The following is a 22,526-nucleotide window of genomic DNA, read 5'->3' as shown; positions in this document are numbered from 1 at the left end:
CATTTTAGGAGAGTGTGTATATTGTACTCACAACATATATGTGTTAAAATTACTAAAATTTAATCTACTCAGGCACTTATGTATATATTCCATCTTTTTGACATACTTCTTTTGTAACACTTAGAGAAACAATTGTAGAATAGTGGCTAGTTACTCTAGTTCCCGTAGAATTAAACAATGTTTGAGACTTCCTTAAATAAATAATAATATTTATAAGACCAAGGAATGAATAACAGGAATTGCATAAAACAAGAACAGCCGCCCAAAAGATTCTTCAGGTTTCAGGCAGAGAAGGAAAATTGTTGTGCGTAGAAACTGCCTATAGATGGCAGTGTTGGGAACTATCAGCCTCACAACAGAGTAGATAAGATGTCTCAGCTGGTCCCAGCTACAGCTGTATACTTGGCTTGGTGTATTCTAAATGTGTTAATAGGTTCTTCTAAGATGGGTAAAATTGCTTTCATGATTTATTTTCCCGAGTCACTTTCTTTGTATACTAGATGCATTTATTTTTATCCTGTATGTGAACTCGAACAAAAAATCAAATAAAGACTGCATTACAGAGATTATATCTCTGTCATTAGTTTCCAGATTCAAACTTAGCACAATTGTAAAATGATCTTTCCCTCCCCACCCGCACCCCTTAGGTGGCCGGCTGTGACTCGCATCTTTGTGGTAAGTTTTCAAAGGAAATATTCCCTCTTCCTTCTTGATGCTGGCCATAAAAAGCCATCAAGGGCATTAGCTTAGGGCACTTCCAGATGGCTTCTACTGTGGGGACTGGAAACCTTCAATCTGCAACCTGTAGGATGCTTAGGTCCTTGCCGCGTGACTAACAGGGTGAAGGCTGTGATGTGCATACGGCTGCATTTCTGAAACAAATGCCCAAGGAGAAAGTGGAGAGAGAGTGCCATTTTTGTGTTGTGCTTTAGAGCACATGGTCAGGAATGTGGGCAGCTCCCACTGGGACGTAAGAATTGTGCTGCTAAGTCAGACCAATGCCATTTTGTTTTTGATAGCAACAAGGCAGATGCCTCTAGGATCCCCTTTGTTGGGTCATTAAGGTGAAGGCGTCTTTCCGTGATTTGTCTCCCAGCATCAGATTCAAGGTATACTTCCCTTGTACAAGGAAGCTCCACTAGCCATCATTGCAAGTCATAAATAGGTGACCACTCTGTGCTGCACATATGGATAGAAAAATGGTTCGTTTGGATATCCAGAGTTTAATGAAAATATTTTGAAATGCCAAGCTTCTTAGGAGGGAACTGTGAACATTGCAAAATGCAAGGAATTCTGAGGGCTAAAATAAACATGACTAGGATTGCATGAATGCAGTTAACTTGCCCAAATCCTTTTTATAAAAATTGCCACAGGGGAGCTTAAGCCATATCAAGACTGTGTGGGGTAAAAAGAGAGATATTAACCCTTTCTCTTCACTGTGGTCCCAATAAAAATTACCCTATCACCTTTTTTGCATCTGGAGGGAGAGGGATGTCTCTACTGGTGCCAAATGCAGCTCCCCTCCTGAAGCAAATCAAAGTTAGGGAAGGGAACTTTCATTGAAACCACAGCAGGGGAGAGAAACTCCCTCTCCAGCCCTCGTGGTCCAGATGCTGTTCAGCTGTGGCTGCTATTTGCTTAACAAAAAAGATCCAAGTCCATTGTACTCATGCATTTAACATGTCTAACTTGGCTTAGATTCTGTTCTTGGGGTGGGGATCAGAAAAAGAAAGAGTGGCATGCATTCTGCTATCGTCATTTCCATTAGCCCTTTCCCCCAGTGAAAAACCTACATTCAAAATTCACATAAACCTTTTGAAATGTTTAATTAAAATTCCAACACCCATAGGAATTATTGTTTCATGTTGACTTTGGAGTATCACCCCTCGCTGTGATTCGTTCCCTCTTTCTTTCTTTCTTTCTTTCTTTCTTTCTTTCTCTTTTGTAGTCTGTTTTTAGGAAGCTTGAACTGAATACTGCTGCATACAAATTCCAAATCAGAAGTCCAGTGTTGCATATAATGTTTCTGTCTGTGTGAAACAGACAGAACATGACCCACCTCTGTTGTGAAAGGGCAAACTGTATTTGAAACATTCAACATAGTTCTCCTGGCTGGTTGTTAGCTCAGAACGGCCCATAGACATTTTGGCACCCAAGGTGGAAAGTAGTTTTGGCTCTTTCCCACCACACTTCTAGCACCATCACCCAAAATCTGAGGAACAGGATGATTTGGCACCCCCTTAATGTTGGCTCTACGAACTGCCAGTCTGATTGCCTGCCACCTAGGCCAGCCGTGCCTCTTTACTTCAAGAGGGAATGGAGAAAACTAGCAACAGAATAAATTAATATCTTGCACCATATTTTTTATTTTTGTAATACTGGAAAGCTGTAGGAGTGAGTGTGCATTGTGTCATGATCTCAACTACAAGACTTCTTTCCAAGCCAGGGACCAGCCTTCACATATCCAATACCAAAAGTAAGGGAGTGACTTGGGATGTGTTCACACCAAGATCACCTTTCTTGGTGTTAATGCACATCTGCAAAGACCTCCTTTCTCAAGACTGGATGTGTTCGTGTAGGGTGTAAATTCTGGCCTCCCACTAGTCCGCAGGGCAGAAAAGGAAGGTAATAGGCCAAGCTGAGATCCTGGCCAACACAGAAGCCAACTTGTGGTAGCATCACTGTGTCAAATGGTGACATGAATTAGTCCTTAGACATACAAAAATTAGCAGGCTCTTTGAAAATTTGACTTTGTTGGGACCCATAAAAGACTTTAATAGAACTGAGCTCACCTAGTTCCTACCTAGTCATTTCCTCCAGGAACTCTTAATCTTAAAGCCCCTGTTGGGTTTGTAGCAGAAAGTTACAGTGGAAAGTCCTTTTATCCAACCCTTACATTCATCTTCTGGCAACATCATTTTCCCCATTCAGAGTTATTTCACAGAGTTCCTACACAGGTGGCATTTGCATGTGGGAATCTTACAGGCAGCTTCTTACAATGAAGAACCCATGTGAGAGACTGACACACATTAGAATTGATGTGGTTTTCATGTAATGATTATGTAGGCATGTTGTGTGAAACAGCCCTAATTCTCAGGCTAATATAAACACAAACATGAGCATATATTAATCTAGATTAAAATTTCCGAATACTTGGATTGCCTTCAGATCAATTAGTCTGTAGTCATGGTCAGGCTACAGAACTAGTCCAGTCCATGAGATGCCAACCACTGTCACGACCTATCCTAGTGTAGGGTTGCCATATTTCAAACAGTGGAAATACAGTGTTGAGCTTTTTTTTAGATTTGCCCAGATTTGTAGGTAGGGTTGCCATATGTCCGGATTTTCCCAATTTCTACCAAGACACTGCTGCCAACAGCCATTTGGTGAGTGGTGGAGAACATGCAAAAGGAAGGGGAATGGCTTTGGGGAGATCACAGAATGAGGCAAAAACTGATAACACAAAAGCAAGACACAGCCAGAGATTCTGACCCTGCAATGCAGAGGAAAAGAGTTACTAACAGCAAGCCCAAATTGGTGGAGAGGATTATTTTAAACCAATCAATTTTCATGTGTCTAAACTGCCCAAAATCTCACTGAGAATATGTGACCTTACAAATCAATCTTCCTGGCTGCTGAAGACCACATGCAGGGTTCACAAGTGCCTTCCACCCGTTTTGATTTCACTTGACATTTTAAAGTATGTGCAAGAGGTACTTAGCGGATGTTGAGCCATTACCTTGATCCTTCCTGTCTCAATTTTTAATGGAGCTCTTAGGAACATAATTCGCTTGGTGCTGGATGAGTTGCTTCATTAAGATCATCCCTTCTTAATTCCTTGCATACATACACACATTATTTAGGCCAGATGTTTGTAATGGTATTGCCAGAAACAAAAGTTTATATGTTGAAAAGGTCACACACTATAATGCACAGAATCAAGAACCCTGCCATGCTCCTGAGTATTACAGTGGCACACAAAAACTTCGGCAACACCCTGATGCAGTTAATAAATAATAGATATCACACATTAAGTGCTTGCAGTATTTCCTTCAAACTCTGTGGGTCAAGACTAACAACCACTTGGCACATGACAAGCTGTTCAAAAATGGGAGCAAGGTGAACAGAAAATTGAAGGCCATCCTATAGTCAGCAAGAATATATCTACATGTTGCTCAGACCAGAGAGCAAACCTTTTCAGGAGGTTTTATAGGAGACTGGGAGTATCACATGACCTGCTCAGGTCTATTGGTGCAAAGAGGTTTCCTTGGATGGTCTTCCTTAATCTCTACCCACTGCAGACTCTAGTCCTGAGATCTGGTCCTCTGCAGGCCCCACGTTAATGTGATTCCATAGTCCTAAAATGAAGGCCCATATTGTTAGATCTGTATCAATGAAGCCCCACCCCATATAGCTGTTTTAACTGGTCTTTTTAAATTCTTCTTATTAGTTTTTATTCACCCATTATTTATGCTTAATAAAGTATTCTATGTATATGTTTTAATCTACGGTTGGTTTTTGCTCCCATTTACAGTATTTAACAATTATTCGCTTAGATTCACACTGTTATTTATTTAGATGTTTTGCTTATGCTGGTCTGTGACCGAATAAAGTAAATTCATTCATTCATTCAATGTGCTTCCACAGATGTGGGGAAGGAGGGGAGGTTCATCTCTGCACATACGTAGCGTCTACAGATGACGACAAATCACAAGCATCCTTTCATCTAACTTGTAGGCTGATGGAATGCAACAATTAGATTTATATCTCGTTACAGCTCACAGTTTATTAATAGAAATAGCACAAAGTCATGAAAGCAAAAACAAAATGTGGCAATCACATATATGGGCAGGCTGCACTTACTCAGAGACGAGAAATAGTAACTGCACATGCTCAGGACTACTTTACGTATTCCAGTTCTGAGCCTGGATTTTGATTAAGCCAAATGTATGTTGTATACATACAACAAGACGCGGGTGGCGCTGTGGGTAAAAGCCTCAGCGCCTAGGGCTTACCGATCAAAAGGTCGGCGGTTCAAATCCCCGCGGCGGGGTGCGCTCCCGTTGCTCGGTCCCAGCGCCTGCCAACCTAGCAGTTCAAAAGCACCCCCGGGTGCAAGTAGATAAATAGGGACCACTTACTGGCGGGAAGGTAAACAGCGTTTCCGTGTGCTGCGCTGGCTCACCAGATGCGGCTTTGTCACGCTGGCCACGTGACCCGGAAGTGTCTCCGGACAGTGCTGGCCCCCGGCCTCTTGAGTGAGATGGGCGCACAACCCTAGAGTCTGTCAAGACTGGCCCGTACGGGCAGGGGTACCTTTACCTTTACCTTTATGTTGTATAGCGGGAAGCAGGTGGTGCTGTGGTCTAAACCACTGAGCCTCTTGGGCTTGCCGATCAGAAGGTCGGCAGTCCCTGTGACGGGGTGAGCACCCGTTGCTTGGTCCCAGCTCCTGCCAGCCTAGCAGTTCGAAAGCACGTCAAAGTGCAAGTAGATAAATAGGTACCGGTGTGGCGGGAAGGTAAACGGCATTTCCGTGTGCTGCTCTGGTTTCGCCAGAAGCGGCTTAGTCATGCTGGCCACATGACCCAGAAAAACTGTCTGTGGACAAACGTCGGCTTCCTCAGCCAGTAAAGTGAGATGAGCACCGCAACCCCAAGTTGTTCGCGACTGGACTTAACTGTCAGGGGTCCTTTACCTTTACCTTTTATGTTGTATAACAATGTGTCAGTCTACAAATAGGCTCCATTGTTTTGCTATACCTCTGGGTATAGGGTATAATAATAATAATATTAATGTTTAGTACGTTTCAGTTAAACACTTCATATTCAGGGGGAAAATGCACCAAGAGTTTGTGTATGGGCAGCAAATGCCATGTCACGTGTTTCCTTTCCTTCCTGGCAAGAGAGGGAGAAAAGTGAGCAGGGGAGAAAAGAACCCTAGAAATACAGAGAGCAGAGGAAGCAAAAATCCCAACCTCTATGTAATTGCAAGAATAACACCCCCTGCGGTAGAGAATCTTCTCATACTTAAGGCTTTATAAGCCGTGTATTTGTGAAGTTTCCTTCTCCTACGTCCCAGCCATATGCTGCTCTGCTGTATTTTTATTTCTTGCAGTTGTAATATATAGAAAACAAAGCACAAACCTGGGAGAAAGGAGAAAAGCAACATGGGATGAAAGTATGTTGGCAGGGTGGCTCATGTTCATCTGTACGACACAGTATCATGTGATTACTTGCACATCACCATGAACCATCATCAGATATCTAATGCTAAAATAGACATATGGCAGATACACAGCCAGTCCTTATTTGATAGGCCTTAGGGTATGGCTTTGTTGCTGTTTCTAGAATGAGGTGTGCAATACTTAAGTTTTGGGCATGTAAATACTAAGGGTTTGGGTGAAAAGAGATCTTACTATAAATGAAATTGAAAGTACATCAGAGCAGAAACCCATTTCCTCCCCCTCCTACTGTGTTAATCTGTAAAATCTTGTTGCCTTGATGCTGCTGCATGCATAAATTAACAATTATATTTGTGTGTGTTTTAGTAGAATCGACCCACTGCGTAGAAGAGTGAGTTGGGCGCGGACAAAAGTTCAGAGAGTGAATTTCTGGTGAGAGGCCATAACAACGGAAGCCAGGTAAGGAGGGTAGGAATCAGCTAAGAGAGAGATGAAACTGCAGTAGATCAAACCCTGCTGTTCTCTTAGCCAAATGGCCTTTGTGGGAGAGCTTTAGAAAGGCCCTGTCCTTCAGCTGAGAGTGTGCCTGAAGCTGTAATTAGCTTCAAACCATGGCCTGTCCTACGCAAAAGGAAAATGTCACACAGTGGTGGGCGTTCTTGGAGACATTGTGGTAGAATCTGGGTACCAGCTGTTGCCTCTGGAAAAGAACTTGCTGTGGACACCCACAGCTCTGCGAGGCTGGCAGGAGGCAGATCCGGTGTTCCTCTTCCTTCACACCTCTTTCCCCTTTCCAGTTTTTTTTCTAAGCAACCCAGTGGGACAAAAAAAAAAGTCTGGTTCAGGAACTTCTAAACCGGTACCAGATCCACTCATGTGCTTCACACAGGGCCATCCACAATCAGAACTCATTTAGCCAGTGAGGCATGTGCAAATAATTAGGGAGGGGCAGGATGTGAGACCACTCTATTTTAGACACACTCTCATTACTGTTCCCTTTTGGCCCTCCCTTGGAATGTTCCACGCATTTTGACACACCTACTGATTGCCAGATGAGTGTGTCAGTTACCACTTAGTACTCATCTGATGACCAGCTGACATTTACTGAATGATTCATCCACACAATAGCCCCTGCTGAATTTGGACTTCATGAACATGTTACAATCAGAACACATGTAAAGCAGGCAGACTGCTGTGAAATCTGTACTCAAATAAAGTCCAAAGGAACTCCTAAAAGTTTGCATTTATGAATCTAACCTCTACCTTTACTCTCTGAAACCATAACCAGAGTATGCAGAGCATACTCTGGAAAGCTGAAAGCAGCAGTATAACCAAATCCCTCCAGTACAAAACACCAGAGATCCAACGTTGAAGTCAGCAAAGTCCTGGTTCTACAACTCTTCCCTCCCATTGTGGCCTCTCTACCTCAATCCATCCAAGTAGGGAGTGCTAAATAATAAAATAATAAAAATGGCAGTCGAGGACAACAAGATGAAGAGGAGGAAGATAAAAGGAATGTTGCCACACATAAAACAGAAACCCAGTCAGATGGGCAGGGTAATAAGTAATAAAATTATTCTTATTCTTATTAAACATGCAACATAAGGCAAATGCAGCATATTCCACAGTGTAATGCTATTGGCTATCACAGTTGCCACCTTGACCTTGTAGCCAGCCAGCAACAGCCTCTCCCCAATGTACATGTACTTAATTGTTCAAGAAACCCAAGATTCCACTGCTGGTAAACACCCTCAGCCAATAACCGTCAGCTGCCTGCAGTGAAGTATAATTTCCACAATTCAACTGCATCTTTCCATAATGCATTTTTCACCTCCTGATAATGCATCCTCAAACCTGTTTCCTGTTGATCCATTAAGTGCCTATATATTCTAGTGGTTCATTCTCACTCTACTGACTTTTAATAATATGCAGCTATCCTCTCATGATAACTATAGTGGTAGCAATTCTCTTTCATCAACACTTGTAATTACTTGGTGCAGTTTTTTCTTCCCAAATTCATCCTTGAGATGACTCTCATAATCCCTTGCAACTAATGGTTTGGAGGTTGATGATGTTAATTTTGTTTATTTGTCGCATTCATATCCCACATTTTCTTTAAGGAGCTCAGCATGGTGCGTACCATTTAGCTGGGTGACCTTGGACCAGTCAGTGTCTCAGCCCAACTCACCTGACAGGGCTGTTGTGAATATAAAAATAGGAAGAAAAGAACAATGTATATCACCTTGAGCTTTCTGGAGGAAAGATGGGATAGAAATGTGAAAAATAAACAGATCATCATCATAATCCTAAATTGTTTGGGCTACACTAGTGGTTGTTAAAGTATCTAGGAAAGTAGGAGAAGAGGTGGGCTGAATTTGCCAAGCTGGAGACTTGAAATACAACTGGCTGCTTCCCTAATCCTGGAGAGACCACTGTAAGCCAGTGGGAATCTTGCACCCTTTGCCCTGAGTGGCACCTAAGTGGCTGCTGGCAGCAGTGAGAGGAGAATAGGATGGGATTCCCATTGCTACCCTACAGTTTGTGCCTTTTGTAGCAGTGCCTAACTATTCCATCCTCAAAAAAACTAACAGTACAAAGTATGAGCCCTGCAAATGGTAGGATCACTTTCAATGGTTCTCTTAGCAGTGATAGAATAGAGATGAGCATGGCAGCAAAAGTGTTGTTTGCTAATTTTCTTCTCTACACTTTATCTGTACATTTCTTCTCTACATTTTATTTGTACACCCAGCACATTCTGCATACACTACACACTCAAGAGTGGTTCACAACAAAGCAAGGCAAAACCAAAAAAAAGTAAATGCAGAAAAACCCTCAACTCAGGCAGCAATGGAGACTCTCCAGCTTTATAATATGTCCATGAAAAACTGATTGCTTTACATTATTTATGGATCCCAACTGTCTCCACCCCAATTAATGTTCAGGGAAAGAAAACAGTTAACACCCTTTGTGTCTCTAGCAATTGATTTCATCTATGCTCGAAATATATTGCAGTCACTTTATCCATTAATTACTAGATTATTCCTTCTGAATTTAATTGGATTAGCATGATTTGAAGAGCTACTTCTGAAGGTGCTTGCTAGCAGGAGGGTTAACTGCAAAACATTCTTACACATGCAATGCTAATACTCTGGGCCACGTAGATATGGTTCCATATCCTATCCAGTCAGTTTATAGGGCCAGCTCTTCCTTAACTCCACAGCAGAACTACAGTGGTACCTCAGGTTAAGAACTTAATTCATTCTGGAGGTCTGTTCTTAACCTGAAACTGTTCTTAACTTGAGGTACCACTTTAGCTAATGGGGCCTCCCGCTGCCCCACCGCAGCCCAATTTCTGTTCTCATCCTGAAGCAAAGTTCTTAACCCAAGGTACTATTTCTGGGTTAGCGGATTCTGTAACCTGAAGCGTCTGTAACCTGAGGTACCACTGTACTTTAGATTATTTTGTGGATTAAGGGTAGACACAGCAATACGTTTTGAAACGGTCCATTATTAGAATCCCTTCCCCCAAAGAACACTACGTTCAGGTGCAATACAAATCCATTCTTTAGTTAGCTAAACCATTCGTGGGAAGCCTTCAGCCTATGGGACCTAATTAGACCTGGCAGTCTTCCACATTTGGCCCATGAGGCCACACCCACTTGTCCCACACCTGGCACCAGGTGATAGATGCTGAGAGCAAATCCCTTTGAAGTTGTTGCCTGAAGTTGTAATGATGTCAAATGATTGGCAGTAAGGTGGCCCCACCTAAAGTCGAAGTTGGCCTGCAATGGGTGAGGGAAGTAAGGATCTAGCCCCCAGGCTGGATCCAATTCTTAACCCTGAGCAAAATTATGGTTTATTTGAACATCTGAACCATAAACTTCACATCTTAAACCTCAGTTTGAAGCTTGCAAGTTTGCAAATCACTGTTTGTGCTAAATTCAGGCAATTGACAACCACAGTTATGGCTGCTGCTCCACCGCAGGAGCCTTCTGCACCAAGCAGAGGTGAATGAACTTAATGAAATTATAAACCAGAGCAGATGGGAAACAAGAGTGGGCAAGCAGCCCTAAACTATTGTTTGGCTGATGTTTGTTGGAAAGCTCACACTATGGTGTGGTTTCTTAACTATGGCTAGCATAATGTTTCACATTGCATCTGAACGAAGCCTTCATTTGGCTCTTGACTCAGTGAAGCTACCCCAGAATGTAGCTGTGGTTCTTACGCAAAGGAGCCTACCAAGAGCTTATGGTCAGAAGTTTGGAGCAAGAAAACTATTCACACTGGTCATACTGTTGTAATATGGATGGCCATGGGATGGTATCAGCTCTGTCCTAATGACCTTACTTCCTGGTAGACACTTAAGATGTAACTGCAAACGTTTCTTCCTAATCGCTATGAAGATAAATTGTTTATTTTGAAAATTTTTAATAATCTTTACCTTCTTTACTGTATTGAAATTAGGTAATATTGTGGCCCATATAGCCAGCTCGTATTTTCAGCAGCTTGATTTGGAATGCCCTCATTTTTGACATTTTTATTTACCCAAGAATTTTAATTGACTAATATTGCTATTTTCTATAATTTTTATTTTTGAACAAAAAAATATTATGTATATTATTGTTGTGGAATCTGAATTAGATGGGCAGGTTATAAATGCTTTATATAAATAACATATCTGATTGTTGTTTTTAACTATAATAATTTCTTTTTACTGTAGATTCAAAATCTAAATGCTGGGATTTCATAGGAAGAGATGCAGTCACCCTTCAAGGAAGTTTCAGTCTGCAAGTGATTACTAGCTTATTACAAAGTCTTTTCAGATTCCCACAACTTGCAATCACCTGGGAAATACAATGGTATTTAATAACTGGTAAAGTCTGGACATACCTTCCCAGTATGTTTATTTTTCTGTATATCTTTTATTCTCTCACCCAAAGCAGATGTTAAGATATGGTGGCCAAGACACGCTGCCAGAAGATATCAGGTCAAATCACTTAACTTTGTTTTGCTTCAATCCCACAACTAATTAAATCACTTGTTTTTACATTGAACCCTAATAAAACACCGCTAGATAGCTGCACTGTGATCTCTTGGCCACACTTATAAAAAAAAATATGAGCACATGGGAAATCAACAATGCAGACAAAGACTTCTAAAATTCATATTTCATACCATATGTTTCATATTTTTTTAACAGGAGATTTTTATCTGTCCTAATGTGGCTAGTAGGAATAATTACTATGGGTTTTTCTGGAAATGCTAAAATAATTGCACTGCAGTGAGAGGGGTAGATGTGCTCTTAGTCTGGCACTGCAGTCTTTGAATCTATAAAGTTCCCTTGGAAAGATTATGGAAACCAAATTCAGCAAGTCCTTTCTTACCCATTCCACCTTTTGCAGCGGAGAATTAAAGCAAGTTTATAAGGCAACTGACGCATTCATTCATTCATGGGCTTTACCCACTGGCACAACCACCCACAAATGGTTTCACTCATAAGCAGCACAAACCGCAGTAGGATTGTGGGATACACATTCCAGAGGGGATGAGATGTGATTGGAAGGCACAACAGAAGTTCTGCAGAAACCGTGCAGATTAGCATCAAAGTCAAACAATCCATGCCTCTTTCTAGCCCCGATGGGAATTTCGAACAGGTAAAGAGCAGAATAGGTGAGAGATGGAATATTTGCAAAACTTGGGAATACTTATTTTTGGGAAAGGGGGGTAACAAAACCAGAAGAGATAAGCCACTTGCTCAGGTGATGGTCAAGGGCAGAAGTCAAGAACCTATAGCCACCTCTACATGTCCTCTCATATTCCCTGGCATCTGGGCCAGGACTGTCCATGTCAGGCTTCCTCAACCTTGGCCCTCCAGATGTTTTTGGCCTACAACTCCCATGATCCCTAGCTAGCAGGACCAGTGGTCAGGGATGATGGAATTGTAGGTTGAGGAAGCCTGGTCCATGTAGCTGCAACCTGTTTTTAGCCAAACGTCCCACATAATTTTCCTCTGATCTCCACTACATGTAGGTATGCTACGATCCTTGGGAATCCAGATTCTCAGCTAGACAACAGAACAGTCCTGGTTTAAGAATACATGAATGCATAACATTTTTAAAAATGTTTATTTCTCTTCCAGACCCATCTTGCATGAAGTCAGGCCATTGGTTCCACATTGCCCAGTACAGTGACAGCAAATGTCTTCCCCAGCTCTGCTACCTGAAAGACTTTTAACTGGAGATGTCACAGCTGAACTACGACCCTTCCCCAGAAATGACTCTTCTCGGTACTTAAAAAAAAATCAGTAAAGAACTGCAAACAAACTTAGAGTTTCCCCCCCAAACAGGTCATAAAGTATGTTTCAATTGTGTCACTTAGGTGCTGTAGATTTGAACTGATCTTGCGAAATAAACTACACAAGAGTTTAATCACAGATGCATAGATTTGTTAAGGCTACAAGAAATTGGATGTAACATTTGATCCCTGAAACAGAAGCCAGCAGCTCAAACAGGATGCTGGCTTCAGCCTGCCATAAAGACAGAGCAACAGCTAGCAACATGCCATGCTTAACTAAGGGTGATAATGGCTGAACAAACAATAAGAGATAAGGCATCAGCCACTATCAGCCTGTAACTAGCCCAGTTGATCAGTCAGGAACTCCTTTGTATTGCTAACACAACAGTCAAATCCTGAACCATCAAGTCACCTAGAACAAAAGGCAATTTTCCTTCAAAAAGGTAGGGTAAAATGTTTTTATTTAAACTTTTTTTATCAGATGCACCACAAATCTCATTCAACAACCTGTCTCTAGTTACTTTTTGCTTTTGCAGAAGACTGATAATTTAAAGATTTCAGAGGCAAATAAATCCATTTCAAAAAATGTGTAAAAATTGCTGTTTTGATAAAGACAATATTTTATTTAGCACAGTACATAAATAATGGTATATTTCTACTTACAGATTTAACATGAAAATTATCCTCGCCCAACATCCTTTGGTTTGTGGCAGTAAATTATTCTCCATATATATAGCAACAAAAATATTAAGTGTACACCTAATACAGAACTATAGATGACAATAAGAAACCTTGTATTATTGAAATAAAATCTAATAGAAAAAGACATGTATTACTCTTTGCCTAATACTATTTTGATAGCAAAATAGCAAAAGCAATTTGCAGGTTTTAATGAAGTTCAGAATTGTGGACAATGTAACAAGTCCATGTTCTGTTTACGTTAGTAACAGCTCTAAAATGGAAAGGCAGACTAGAAATAGTTATTATAGCACAATCCACAAATGACAGAACACTGTATAATAGCTCTTAAACCTCCCTTCATCTCCCTCCACAACTTAGATAACATCATTTAAAATGCTTTGATTTAACTGATTTGTGGAATAGGCTTTTCGTGCCATTAAATAACTCAACCAACGTAGATGCAACTTTGCATGCTTACCTGCTCTGTGGATCATAGCCTTGGACAAATATTATTCAGCAATCAAGTACTACAGAATATCCAGCTCTTTAAAGAAATCAAAATTGGACATTTTTGTTGAAGGATGCAAGTTAGAAAATACTTTTGAAAAACGGTAGAAAGTTCAAACTATATCAAGTTAGCATCTGTGACGAATTGGCTAGAACATAAAACACTTTGCTCACAATTCCTACATTTATATATGCCTATAATATATTTGACAAAGACAAACATTTGTTTTGGTACAAGCATCTCATAAAAATAGAGCATAGTTTTTAAATAAGTTGACGACGTTAACACCCATTCTGCATATTTAAAGCTTGTCTGATTGTAAATGAACATTTTTTTAAAAAATATTCTTATCCCTTACTGAAAATATAACTAACACAAGAAAATTCAATTTACACTAAGGATTGTGACCTCTTTATTAGCCATGTAACCAACTTAATATCGCTTCAGAGTCCCACACTTGACTTAGCAGTATCTTCTTCACCGTGTTCAGAAACATGGGTGCTGACTTTTGCACAGCAGCCTGCACCCTCCACCCAATGAGCAAATTGGCTTATATTTAATTTTTAAACACATTTGGCTTTGACTTTTCTGTTTTTGGCAGTCAAGATGATCACACTGTAACAGATATTATGTTGGAGGGCATTCTGTTACGTTATTATCTACGCTACAAATGGCAATGTCCTTTGAGCTACTTTCATCCACATAGCCAAGGAAAATGAAAATAGTGACTCACCTGCACTGCTTCCTGCCTCCTAAATGAACTCGTGTATGTAATTAATTGCGCCATCTTATCGAAAAGGTAAAAGACCTCCATGTGTTATTACTACTCATAGTTTATCCATGAATAATTCACATTTTCTTTATTTCTTTATAAATACTGTAGTTCTGCCTATTAGGCTGTCCTGATGTGAATGGGAACTATGTGACTGCATGGTGTTCTCACACTATTTCTATTTACATCGGAAGCCAAGACTGCACAAATTGTGGCCCTTGGGTGTGCTCCCCACCATGTACTGAAGGCTTCTACCTGTTTTACAGATCCAGTCCAACTGGGGCCATAAATGCAGGTGCTTTAGACCAAACACCCGAGGATTCACAATACACAACTGGTGTCCCACCCAGAGAGGACATCTTGTGCATGCCTGTCATAAATGTTTGAGAACAGTAAAACGTTCCTAAGGGACTCTCCTGAATTTCAATAGAAATTCCATACCACGCTTCACTAACTTTATGCTTAGAATCAAAGAAAACTAACATGGATATGTATGTGGCAAAGCCGAGTCTCTGTTGGCCTGCTTCCATTTTTAAAAGCCCCAAACTCTTACTTTGCAGAATCAGCCAACTTAGCCTGTTTTACAGATATTCTATATCCATCACAGGTGGTGACCCAGTTTACAAGTTACACTCAGCTAAGCCACAGTTTGGTCCTGAGCAGCATGTCTGCAGCAGGACCAAAGGAGGGGACCTGAGACTGTGATCTTGATTCCAGGAACCCACACATTTGCTTATTGTGTTAAACCAGGGTTGGCTTAGGGTTACAAGTGGACTGAGCTAGTGAGACCTTTCCAGGAAATAGTCGATAGTCGTGCATCGTCTGATCGCCTCCACTGCTTTACATGCAAATGCAGAGGCTTAGCTGCCCAGCTGAGGTAGGATTTTTATTTTTATATCTTCTCACAAACCTTGCAACATTAAATCACCCACATCCCTAGGCGGGGAGACACCCCTTTTCCCATGTTGGTGACAGCTTTTAATTGTTAAAAGGGCGTGGGATATTCCGATCTCTAATCCGGATTTAGTTGGAGCTTTCTGCTGGCAATTGTGGCTATGGGATATATTACTGCATTCTTTGTTCCTGGGGAGAAAATGGACTTGAACATCATGAAAGTTGGTAGTTCTGCTTCTAGTCTTTCGATACAAAGTTGGGCAAAGCATTTGCTTGACCCTAGCCTCTTTTGCTATGGTCCTAATGAAAGTGGCAACAATTCAACCTGCAAGTGGAGTCTCTCATGATGGCAAACTTTCTCACAAAAAAGCCTTTCTAGATATATGAAGTTTGGTATCAAGGCGAAGGCTAGACTGGAGTTTTTCTCCCTGACACAGTATCTTTGACATGGGGTAATATGGAGGAATGTTCAGTCACGTAATGTTAACTCAAAGCCCAGACCCAGATCTACCACACCAGGGGAATGACACCAATGTAACGGACCTATTTTCTTCCCCAAGTCCACCTGTCCTTTCCACTATTGCTGGAGCGCAGTGTAGGGGAGTGTTTTTGGTTTCGGTTGCTCATTCTGTTTTTTCCCAGTACTTCTGTGAAACACTGACCTAATTCTTCTGAAAAACAATGACATTTAAAATTCTAAAGAAGTTGCTCAGGAAGAAATCAAGCACCACTATCATCTTTAAAAATAAAGTAACCGCAGGCACGCCATCACATGCAACAATAAAGAGTGGCAAAATAGGACATTTTATCAGAATTATCTGGAAGAGAACTGTGACCACAAAAGAGGCTTTTAGAACTGTGTTTAATGTTTAAACTGAAGAGCTTAGGGAATTGATTAGTTCCCCCTGGATGTTCAGTGGTCCCTGAAACAGGGAAAGACACACACACACACACACACACACACACACACACGTGCTTCCCGTTAATACACAACAGGTCCATTTCATGAGTTTCCAACTTTCTCCTGCAGGAAAATGCGTAGGAAGGAATGTAGCCTAAAATCTGGGTCCTACCCACACACCCTCAGGATGAGGCCCTCACTATTAAAGACATGTTAAACTGTGACAGCCATGTTGAAACAAAGATCCAGCAGCAGGAAGAGAACAAAGCAGCATCTAAAGAGATACGACACACAAATAAAAGCTTGCCCAAAGTGTGTTGATGCCATAATTCAAACTATTTTCCTGCATCAGAACGAGATCTGGGGCGGCCAACACTGAACTGTGACTTCAAATCCAAAGGTTGCAATATTGCACAAACTAACACTAAGCGAATCTGCTTCACTGATTTGGGCTTAGTCCCAAATACATCCACCAAAGGCCTCTATGGGCAGAGAAACAGAAACATAAATATGGGCACCTGGCTAGCCAAGAGTCTATAGCTACAATGCGAGTTACCAGAAAAAACTGAAGTTAGCAAAAAGCGGGACAGATACAACTTCACTTTATAGCACTACTTCCGCTGAATACTAAATCAGCCACAGCAAATAGGCTACCCTAACCCCGATCTGACCGAACACAAACAGGAAGTGGATGCTGGGGGGTGAGCAGAACATTCAAAACAAGCCAATTTACAGACAAAGTGACTGAGATGTTTTCTCCTCCAGTATTCACAGGCCGAAGAAAAAGATGAATTGGAATTGTGCCCAATGTTGCAGAAGACAAAATTCTACAATGAGAAATGGTAATCACATAGTGATTTTTCACAGGACCCAAAATGGAAGGAAATGACAATGACTTTGGGCGTGATCCAGCCAGAATAAAGTATATTTAAGTCCCATTTATTTCAGTGGAAGAGTTAAGCATATGCTTATTTTAAAGCGATTAACAGGCTGTATTTTGCCCATAACTTAGTCCTTGCCAACAATATATGCTTACTCTGAGGTGGGTCAGGTGGTACTTATCTCTGCACCCAATCCTTGAGTGATACTTTCAGTGGCTAGTTCATTTTGTAATCTGTGGTGCACCAGCTGGACCAAAACAAAAGTAGAAGCATATGCCTTAATTAAAGCATGTAGCATTGGAGGCGGACCTGAGTTATTTTCACACAATGTTCATGTTCAATGTACATGTTCCTGAATTAACCCTATTTTCATCTTGGCATCATTAGTCCTTTCCACATGCTTTCTTGTGCACGTTATCGTATATAAAATACTCAATTTTAGAGCCAACACCTGACCTTTTAGGGCTGCAACTCTCAAACTCAAGATTGTATGAAATCTGCTATTTCATATCCAAACACCAACATTTTAGGATTGAACCCTGAAAGTTGAGACTGGCAGATATGAGAAATGAAGTTACATAGTTAAAATCAAACCACTCTCTGAATCTGCCCACCAAGATGCCAGATGTATATCAGATTTTGAAATTCTGTAAAATATATGGTTGAGGCATAAATGAATAATTAAACTAGTCTCATTTTTATATCCCTGAGTTTCAGAACTTCCAAAAGCCAGGTATGAAGATTTTACTATCAAGAATAATATCAGGAGGGAGCCGGAAAAGGGAAATATGTATTATTGAGGATATTAAATGGTAAGTCTAGTAACATAGTTCATTAGCTGAAGGGGGACAGGGAGATTGTTAACTTTTATCAAAGCTGTAACATTAGGGCAAAATTAACAAACCTCAAGTCAGACTGGGCAGTGAGAGGCTTAAAAATTGAGATATACGCATGAAATGCTTGTGTGCGTACGTGCATTTCTTGGTATATAAAGTCTTTGTTCGAGCATCAGAATTTCTAAAGAGCACTTATAACCCCATACATATATGACTGCTTGGTAAGTGGTCCAGAACCTGTTAATAAGAAAGTGTGTCAAAGAAAGGGATAGCCAGGTGCCTGGATGCAATTGGAAGCATTTTGCACTGTTAGTGGACTTCCTTCTTGAGGTTGGTTGCGTTCACTACAGAGGAAAATAAATTGTTCCTGCTGGATTGTAAATGCACAGATTTTAAAATCCTCCTGAGGGTTCTCTTGCGCTTTTCATGGCTTTTCTGCTTCCTGTAATTCATCCTGTGGCAAATCTAGAGAGAAACAGAAAGAAAAAAAGAAGATTATGTCTAAATGTGGTTATACCTAGCAGCCTTGATGTTAATACCTTGCAATTCTATTGCCTGCCAAAGTCCTGAGTATCACCAAAGTCAATACTTTCCAGTAATTTAATTTCCTGGTATTCCACTACTTTGCAAATTACAGAGGCACTTCAGTTCTTCTATGCCCCTTTGACCAAGTGTACCTAACCTTAGAAGAGATAAGAGAACGAATAAACTTTCCAGAGGCATAGTTTTAAAGTGCTGTTCCTTTATAACTGGCCGACACCTTGGGAGCACTGTCTATAACAACCCATTAGTCAGGGAGATGGTTTCTTTAAAATTATCTCTCCATTAATTCCGCCTTTTATGTTGACGGTGCAAGGAGGGGGAATAATAAAGCAGCCTTTGGAAGAGAAATGGGAATCTATAAATGGTGAATAGTTCAATTCAAATTTCAATTCCTCCATCCCAACTTCTCTGTCGTTTTTTGGTTCTTAAGAATTTGGTCACATGAGAAAGTGGCTGGGTGTGTTGTTAAGAAACTGAACAAACTTTACAGAGGATCTGGAGCCAGAGAGAGATGCAAAGCACCTCAAAGGCTAATCAAGAGCAGCAGCTCAGTGGAAAAACACGGTGGGGACACAAAAGACCAAAGCAATGAAGTCTCAGCAAGAGCATTAATTCCCCCAGGGTCTCTGAGGCTCCTTTCTCCAAAGTGTCTGCTTTCCAAAAGACAATTAAAAGGACCATGTGGAGAGTTGGGTTGGACTGGCAAAGGTCATCTTGCGATGGACCTTCTTTTGTTCTGTGCTGTTAGCACACGCTGAGGTGCTGCAGGGATCACCATAAGATGCTGTCTCATTTAATAACTTCATTAATGGCCAGGAAGAGAGTCAAGCAGTAGGTTAATTAAAAGGGCAGATTATAATAAACTGAGAAAAACCACAAATACTAATCAAGAGAATGAAAACACACATACACACAGACAAAGTTGCTGGGGTGGGGGGAATCGGTTTGAAATCCAGAAGACAAATATTTGAGAGGCACATTTGCTAAAAATGGCATCATTCATTCATTCATTCATTCATTGAGTCATTTCTTTAATCCACTGGTATTCTGTTTACTGTTCTCATGGAGGCAGGTAAAAATAAAGCTACAATATAATTAAAACTACACAAGGCAGACAAATGATCAAAATGTACAATTTTAAAATCATGCAAATATAAAAACAAAAAAAGCAGCAGACATGATTTAGAATTTAGCAAACTACATATGGTTTAATGGGCTAATGAAATAGCGAGACCCAAATTTCCTGTGACCACCAGGCCCATGGCATAGGAAAGAAGGATACAACACAGCCTGGATAAATAATGGCAAAGCGCCTTTTAAAAAGGAAGGGGTACCGGAAGATGGCTACTGCATGAAATTAAATCTGAGAGCTGCTGCAGCCTCTTTTCTTCCAATATTTATGATTTCTCAAGAGAAATATATGATGTTAATAATGATTAAGAATCAGTTAATTTCATTGTACACAGGTTGTACATTGACAATAAAGGTATTATTATTAAACTAGCTGATGATAGGAGAATGATGGATCAATGGCAGTTATCACCTGAGGGCTCTCTAGAAATTCTATACAGCGAGGGGGAAACATGGAACTCAAATAAGAGCTCTAGTAATTCTCTCCATTTTCTGACACAAGTATTTTCACTTCTTGGGACATTTTCGCTTTCTGCCATCCCCTTCTAAGGGAAGATTTAGCAACCATTTTTGATTCTGAAAAATAATATGTTTCAATCACAACAAGATTCTTGTGCAGGTGGGCCTTATTTAAAGGAAATGAATTGTATATAGTTATGTATTAGTTATTTCATTGGCAAGCTGGCAAATTTCCCAGAATCCTTAAGCTACAATTATTATGATAATATAATTATGATCTTCTAAAAATGCATCTATTGTTCAAAATCACTTAACAACAACAACAACAACAACAACATTTTTAGTGGGAAGACCCAGCTTCCTTTTTCTCTACATATAATCTTTCTCCCATGAACATATGCCAAAAAATGTCTGTTTCAGAGACTTCGGACAGGAACAAGCTGAAATAGCATTTGGGGCCCGCTGAACAATACTAGTGTGAGTTCAACTTGTGGTCTGAAAGACAAGGAGAAAACAAAACCCCCAAGTAAAATGTGAAACTTTGCAATTTAGAAGTTGACCCCAGGACAATCCAAGTTATGTGACCATATGAGACATATTCTCAAACCTTTATTGGCATATATACAAGATTCCAGAAGGGTTCAGTAAAGCACTCATCAGAAACCCATATCTAACACTTAGGTTAATGTTGTATAATGTATAACATTCACGAATCCTCACTGTGTGTTGCAGAAACCTGGTGACTATCTCCTTCTTATCCCCATCCTGAGTAAGCAATTGATCCCTGATCTCAATTTATAAGAAAAGAGCAAGTGTGACTTGTCTAAAGTGTGTGATGAAGGTGACAGAAATAGGATTGTAAATCAGAAATTTCAGAATCTGCTGATAATTTTTGGTTTTTAATGGGATAGCTTTGTTTTTGATTGCTGTAATCTGCCCCAAGTAATGCAAATGCACAGGAAGGGTAAAGAAATTTGTATGGAAATACTGAAGGGGTGTGTGTTTGTGTGTGTGTGAAATTATAACACTTTATTTAAATAAGTATTCACTTCACTTCTGGAATGCACTTTCCAAGCCTCAAAGCGCAAAAGAAATTTAAATATACTACTATACCCTTTTGCTATGTGTAGAATTCCATAGGCATTCTGTTGGATGAGTTGATTGTATGTTTTCTGTGCTCATTTTACAGAATGGCTGCCTAAGCAAAGATTTCTTAAGAGCCTCTTTCAAGATCTTCCTACCATAACCTTAAGGCTGGGAACATTTATCTTCAAAAGAAGCAACTGAGCAACATGAACTGATTCAAACGCAAGTCCAGTTATTAAAGCAACCAGAGTATCAGATACCAGCTAATGACTTGACATTTCTGCCTCTTCCTGCACCCTCAACCCAGTTTACACCACTAATGGACGATGTGATCCGACTAGCACTCTTTGTATTAGAATAAGTCTATGCTAAAGCTATACTGAGGATGTAAGGTGAGAGTACTTCCTACATTATTTCAGAAAGACACTATAAATAATGATCCTGGATTGCAGCGCATGTGCAAGCCACTGTTTGCTGGTTCAGATGAAAGGGCAAACTATGGTTTCGACTCAAACCAGGACTGGAGGAGCAAGTTGCCTCATGTGGGAGGTTAACTAATGAGTGAGATGATGAACCATAAAGACAGTATATGTACAGTAAGGTGGCTAAACCACTGGCTAAAAAAAAGCAAAGATGGCAGCATTCAGCCCCATATAATTAAAACATTCTTTCCTATGCTTTTTACAAGAAGAATTGACACTATATTGGTTGAATGACTTTGTTCATTGTTGGTTGCTTAACAAAAGAGGCGTATCAGATTGGCCTCCTTCATTAATGAGGCAAGCAACTATTCTCACCAACAGACAAAACTACAGGGGAGAATTACCTTGAGGGCAACATTTTCCAACAGTTTTATACCATTGCTTTTTGCAAGAGCAGCCACCAAGCATCTGCCTGCAAGAAGAGCCAACACCTCTTAAAGAGATGCGAGTTACAACAGCTTTCCATTCACATTGGCCGACTACAATTTATACATCACAACTGAAAACTCTTGGCTTCCTTGCTAAAGAGGACAGATCCTGCCACCAATCTAAGTAACCTCTGGCAGTCTGAGCTGGGCTGCTAATATTCCTGTTAACTCATTATAATTACATATGTTCCTTTATGGGAACAATATATACTCCAAAAAAAATATGCTAACAAGAATAGCCTGCATCGCAGGTGAAGCCTACAGGTAATGTGAGAATAGTTCTCTACACGTCAACTAGACAAAATATGAAACAATATAGTAACTGAATTTAGAAGGGGGAAATCAAATAAGTACAAAGCCGACAAACATTAGCTCTCACACAATATGGACAAAGATCATCATGCTTCATTCCTTGCATAACTGGATTTATTTTGAAACAACAAGCA

General features: G+C 40.4%; 2 protein-coding genes across 2 annotated transcripts in view; one reads left to right on the top strand and one right to left on the bottom strand.

Moving 5' to 3' along the window:
• Positions 1 to 16,076, top strand: part of LOC308460129 (uncharacterized protein) — a gene marked incomplete at its 5' end in the record, with an annotated part of 32,345 nt that extends 16,269 nt beyond the window's left edge. Inside the window, 5 exons of the mRNA XM_080976116.1 lie at positions 648 to 675; positions 6,551 to 6,643; positions 10,905 to 10,975; positions 12,324 to 12,470; positions 13,144 to 16,076. Coding sequence (XP_080832242.1) covers positions 648 to 675; positions 6,551 to 6,579 — 57 coding nt within the window. The 3' untranslated portion in view covers positions 6,580 to 6,643; positions 10,905 to 10,975; positions 12,324 to 12,470; positions 13,144 to 16,076. The remainder of the gene's footprint in view (positions 1 to 647; positions 676 to 6,550; positions 6,644 to 10,904; positions 10,976 to 12,323; positions 12,471 to 13,143) is intronic.
• The window catches only part of BBS9 (Bardet-Biedl syndrome 9), a 220,530-nt gene continuing 211,082 nt past the window's right edge, over positions 13,079 to 22,526 (bottom strand). Inside the window, exon 22 of the mRNA XM_080975780.1 lies at positions 13,079 to 18,416. Within this exon, the coding sequence (XP_080831906.1) occupies positions 18,376 to 18,416 (41 nt within the window). The 3' untranslated portion in view covers positions 13,079 to 18,375. The remainder of the gene's footprint in view (positions 18,417 to 22,526) is intronic.

This window comes from Podarcis pityusensis (assembly GCF_964106645.2).
Source record: "Podarcis pityusensis genome assembly, chromosome: 12".
Taxonomy (NCBI): domain Eukaryota; kingdom Metazoa; phylum Chordata; class Lepidosauria; order Squamata; family Lacertidae; genus Podarcis; species Podarcis pityusensis.
This window is presented reverse-complemented; position numbering and strand designations above follow the sequence as displayed.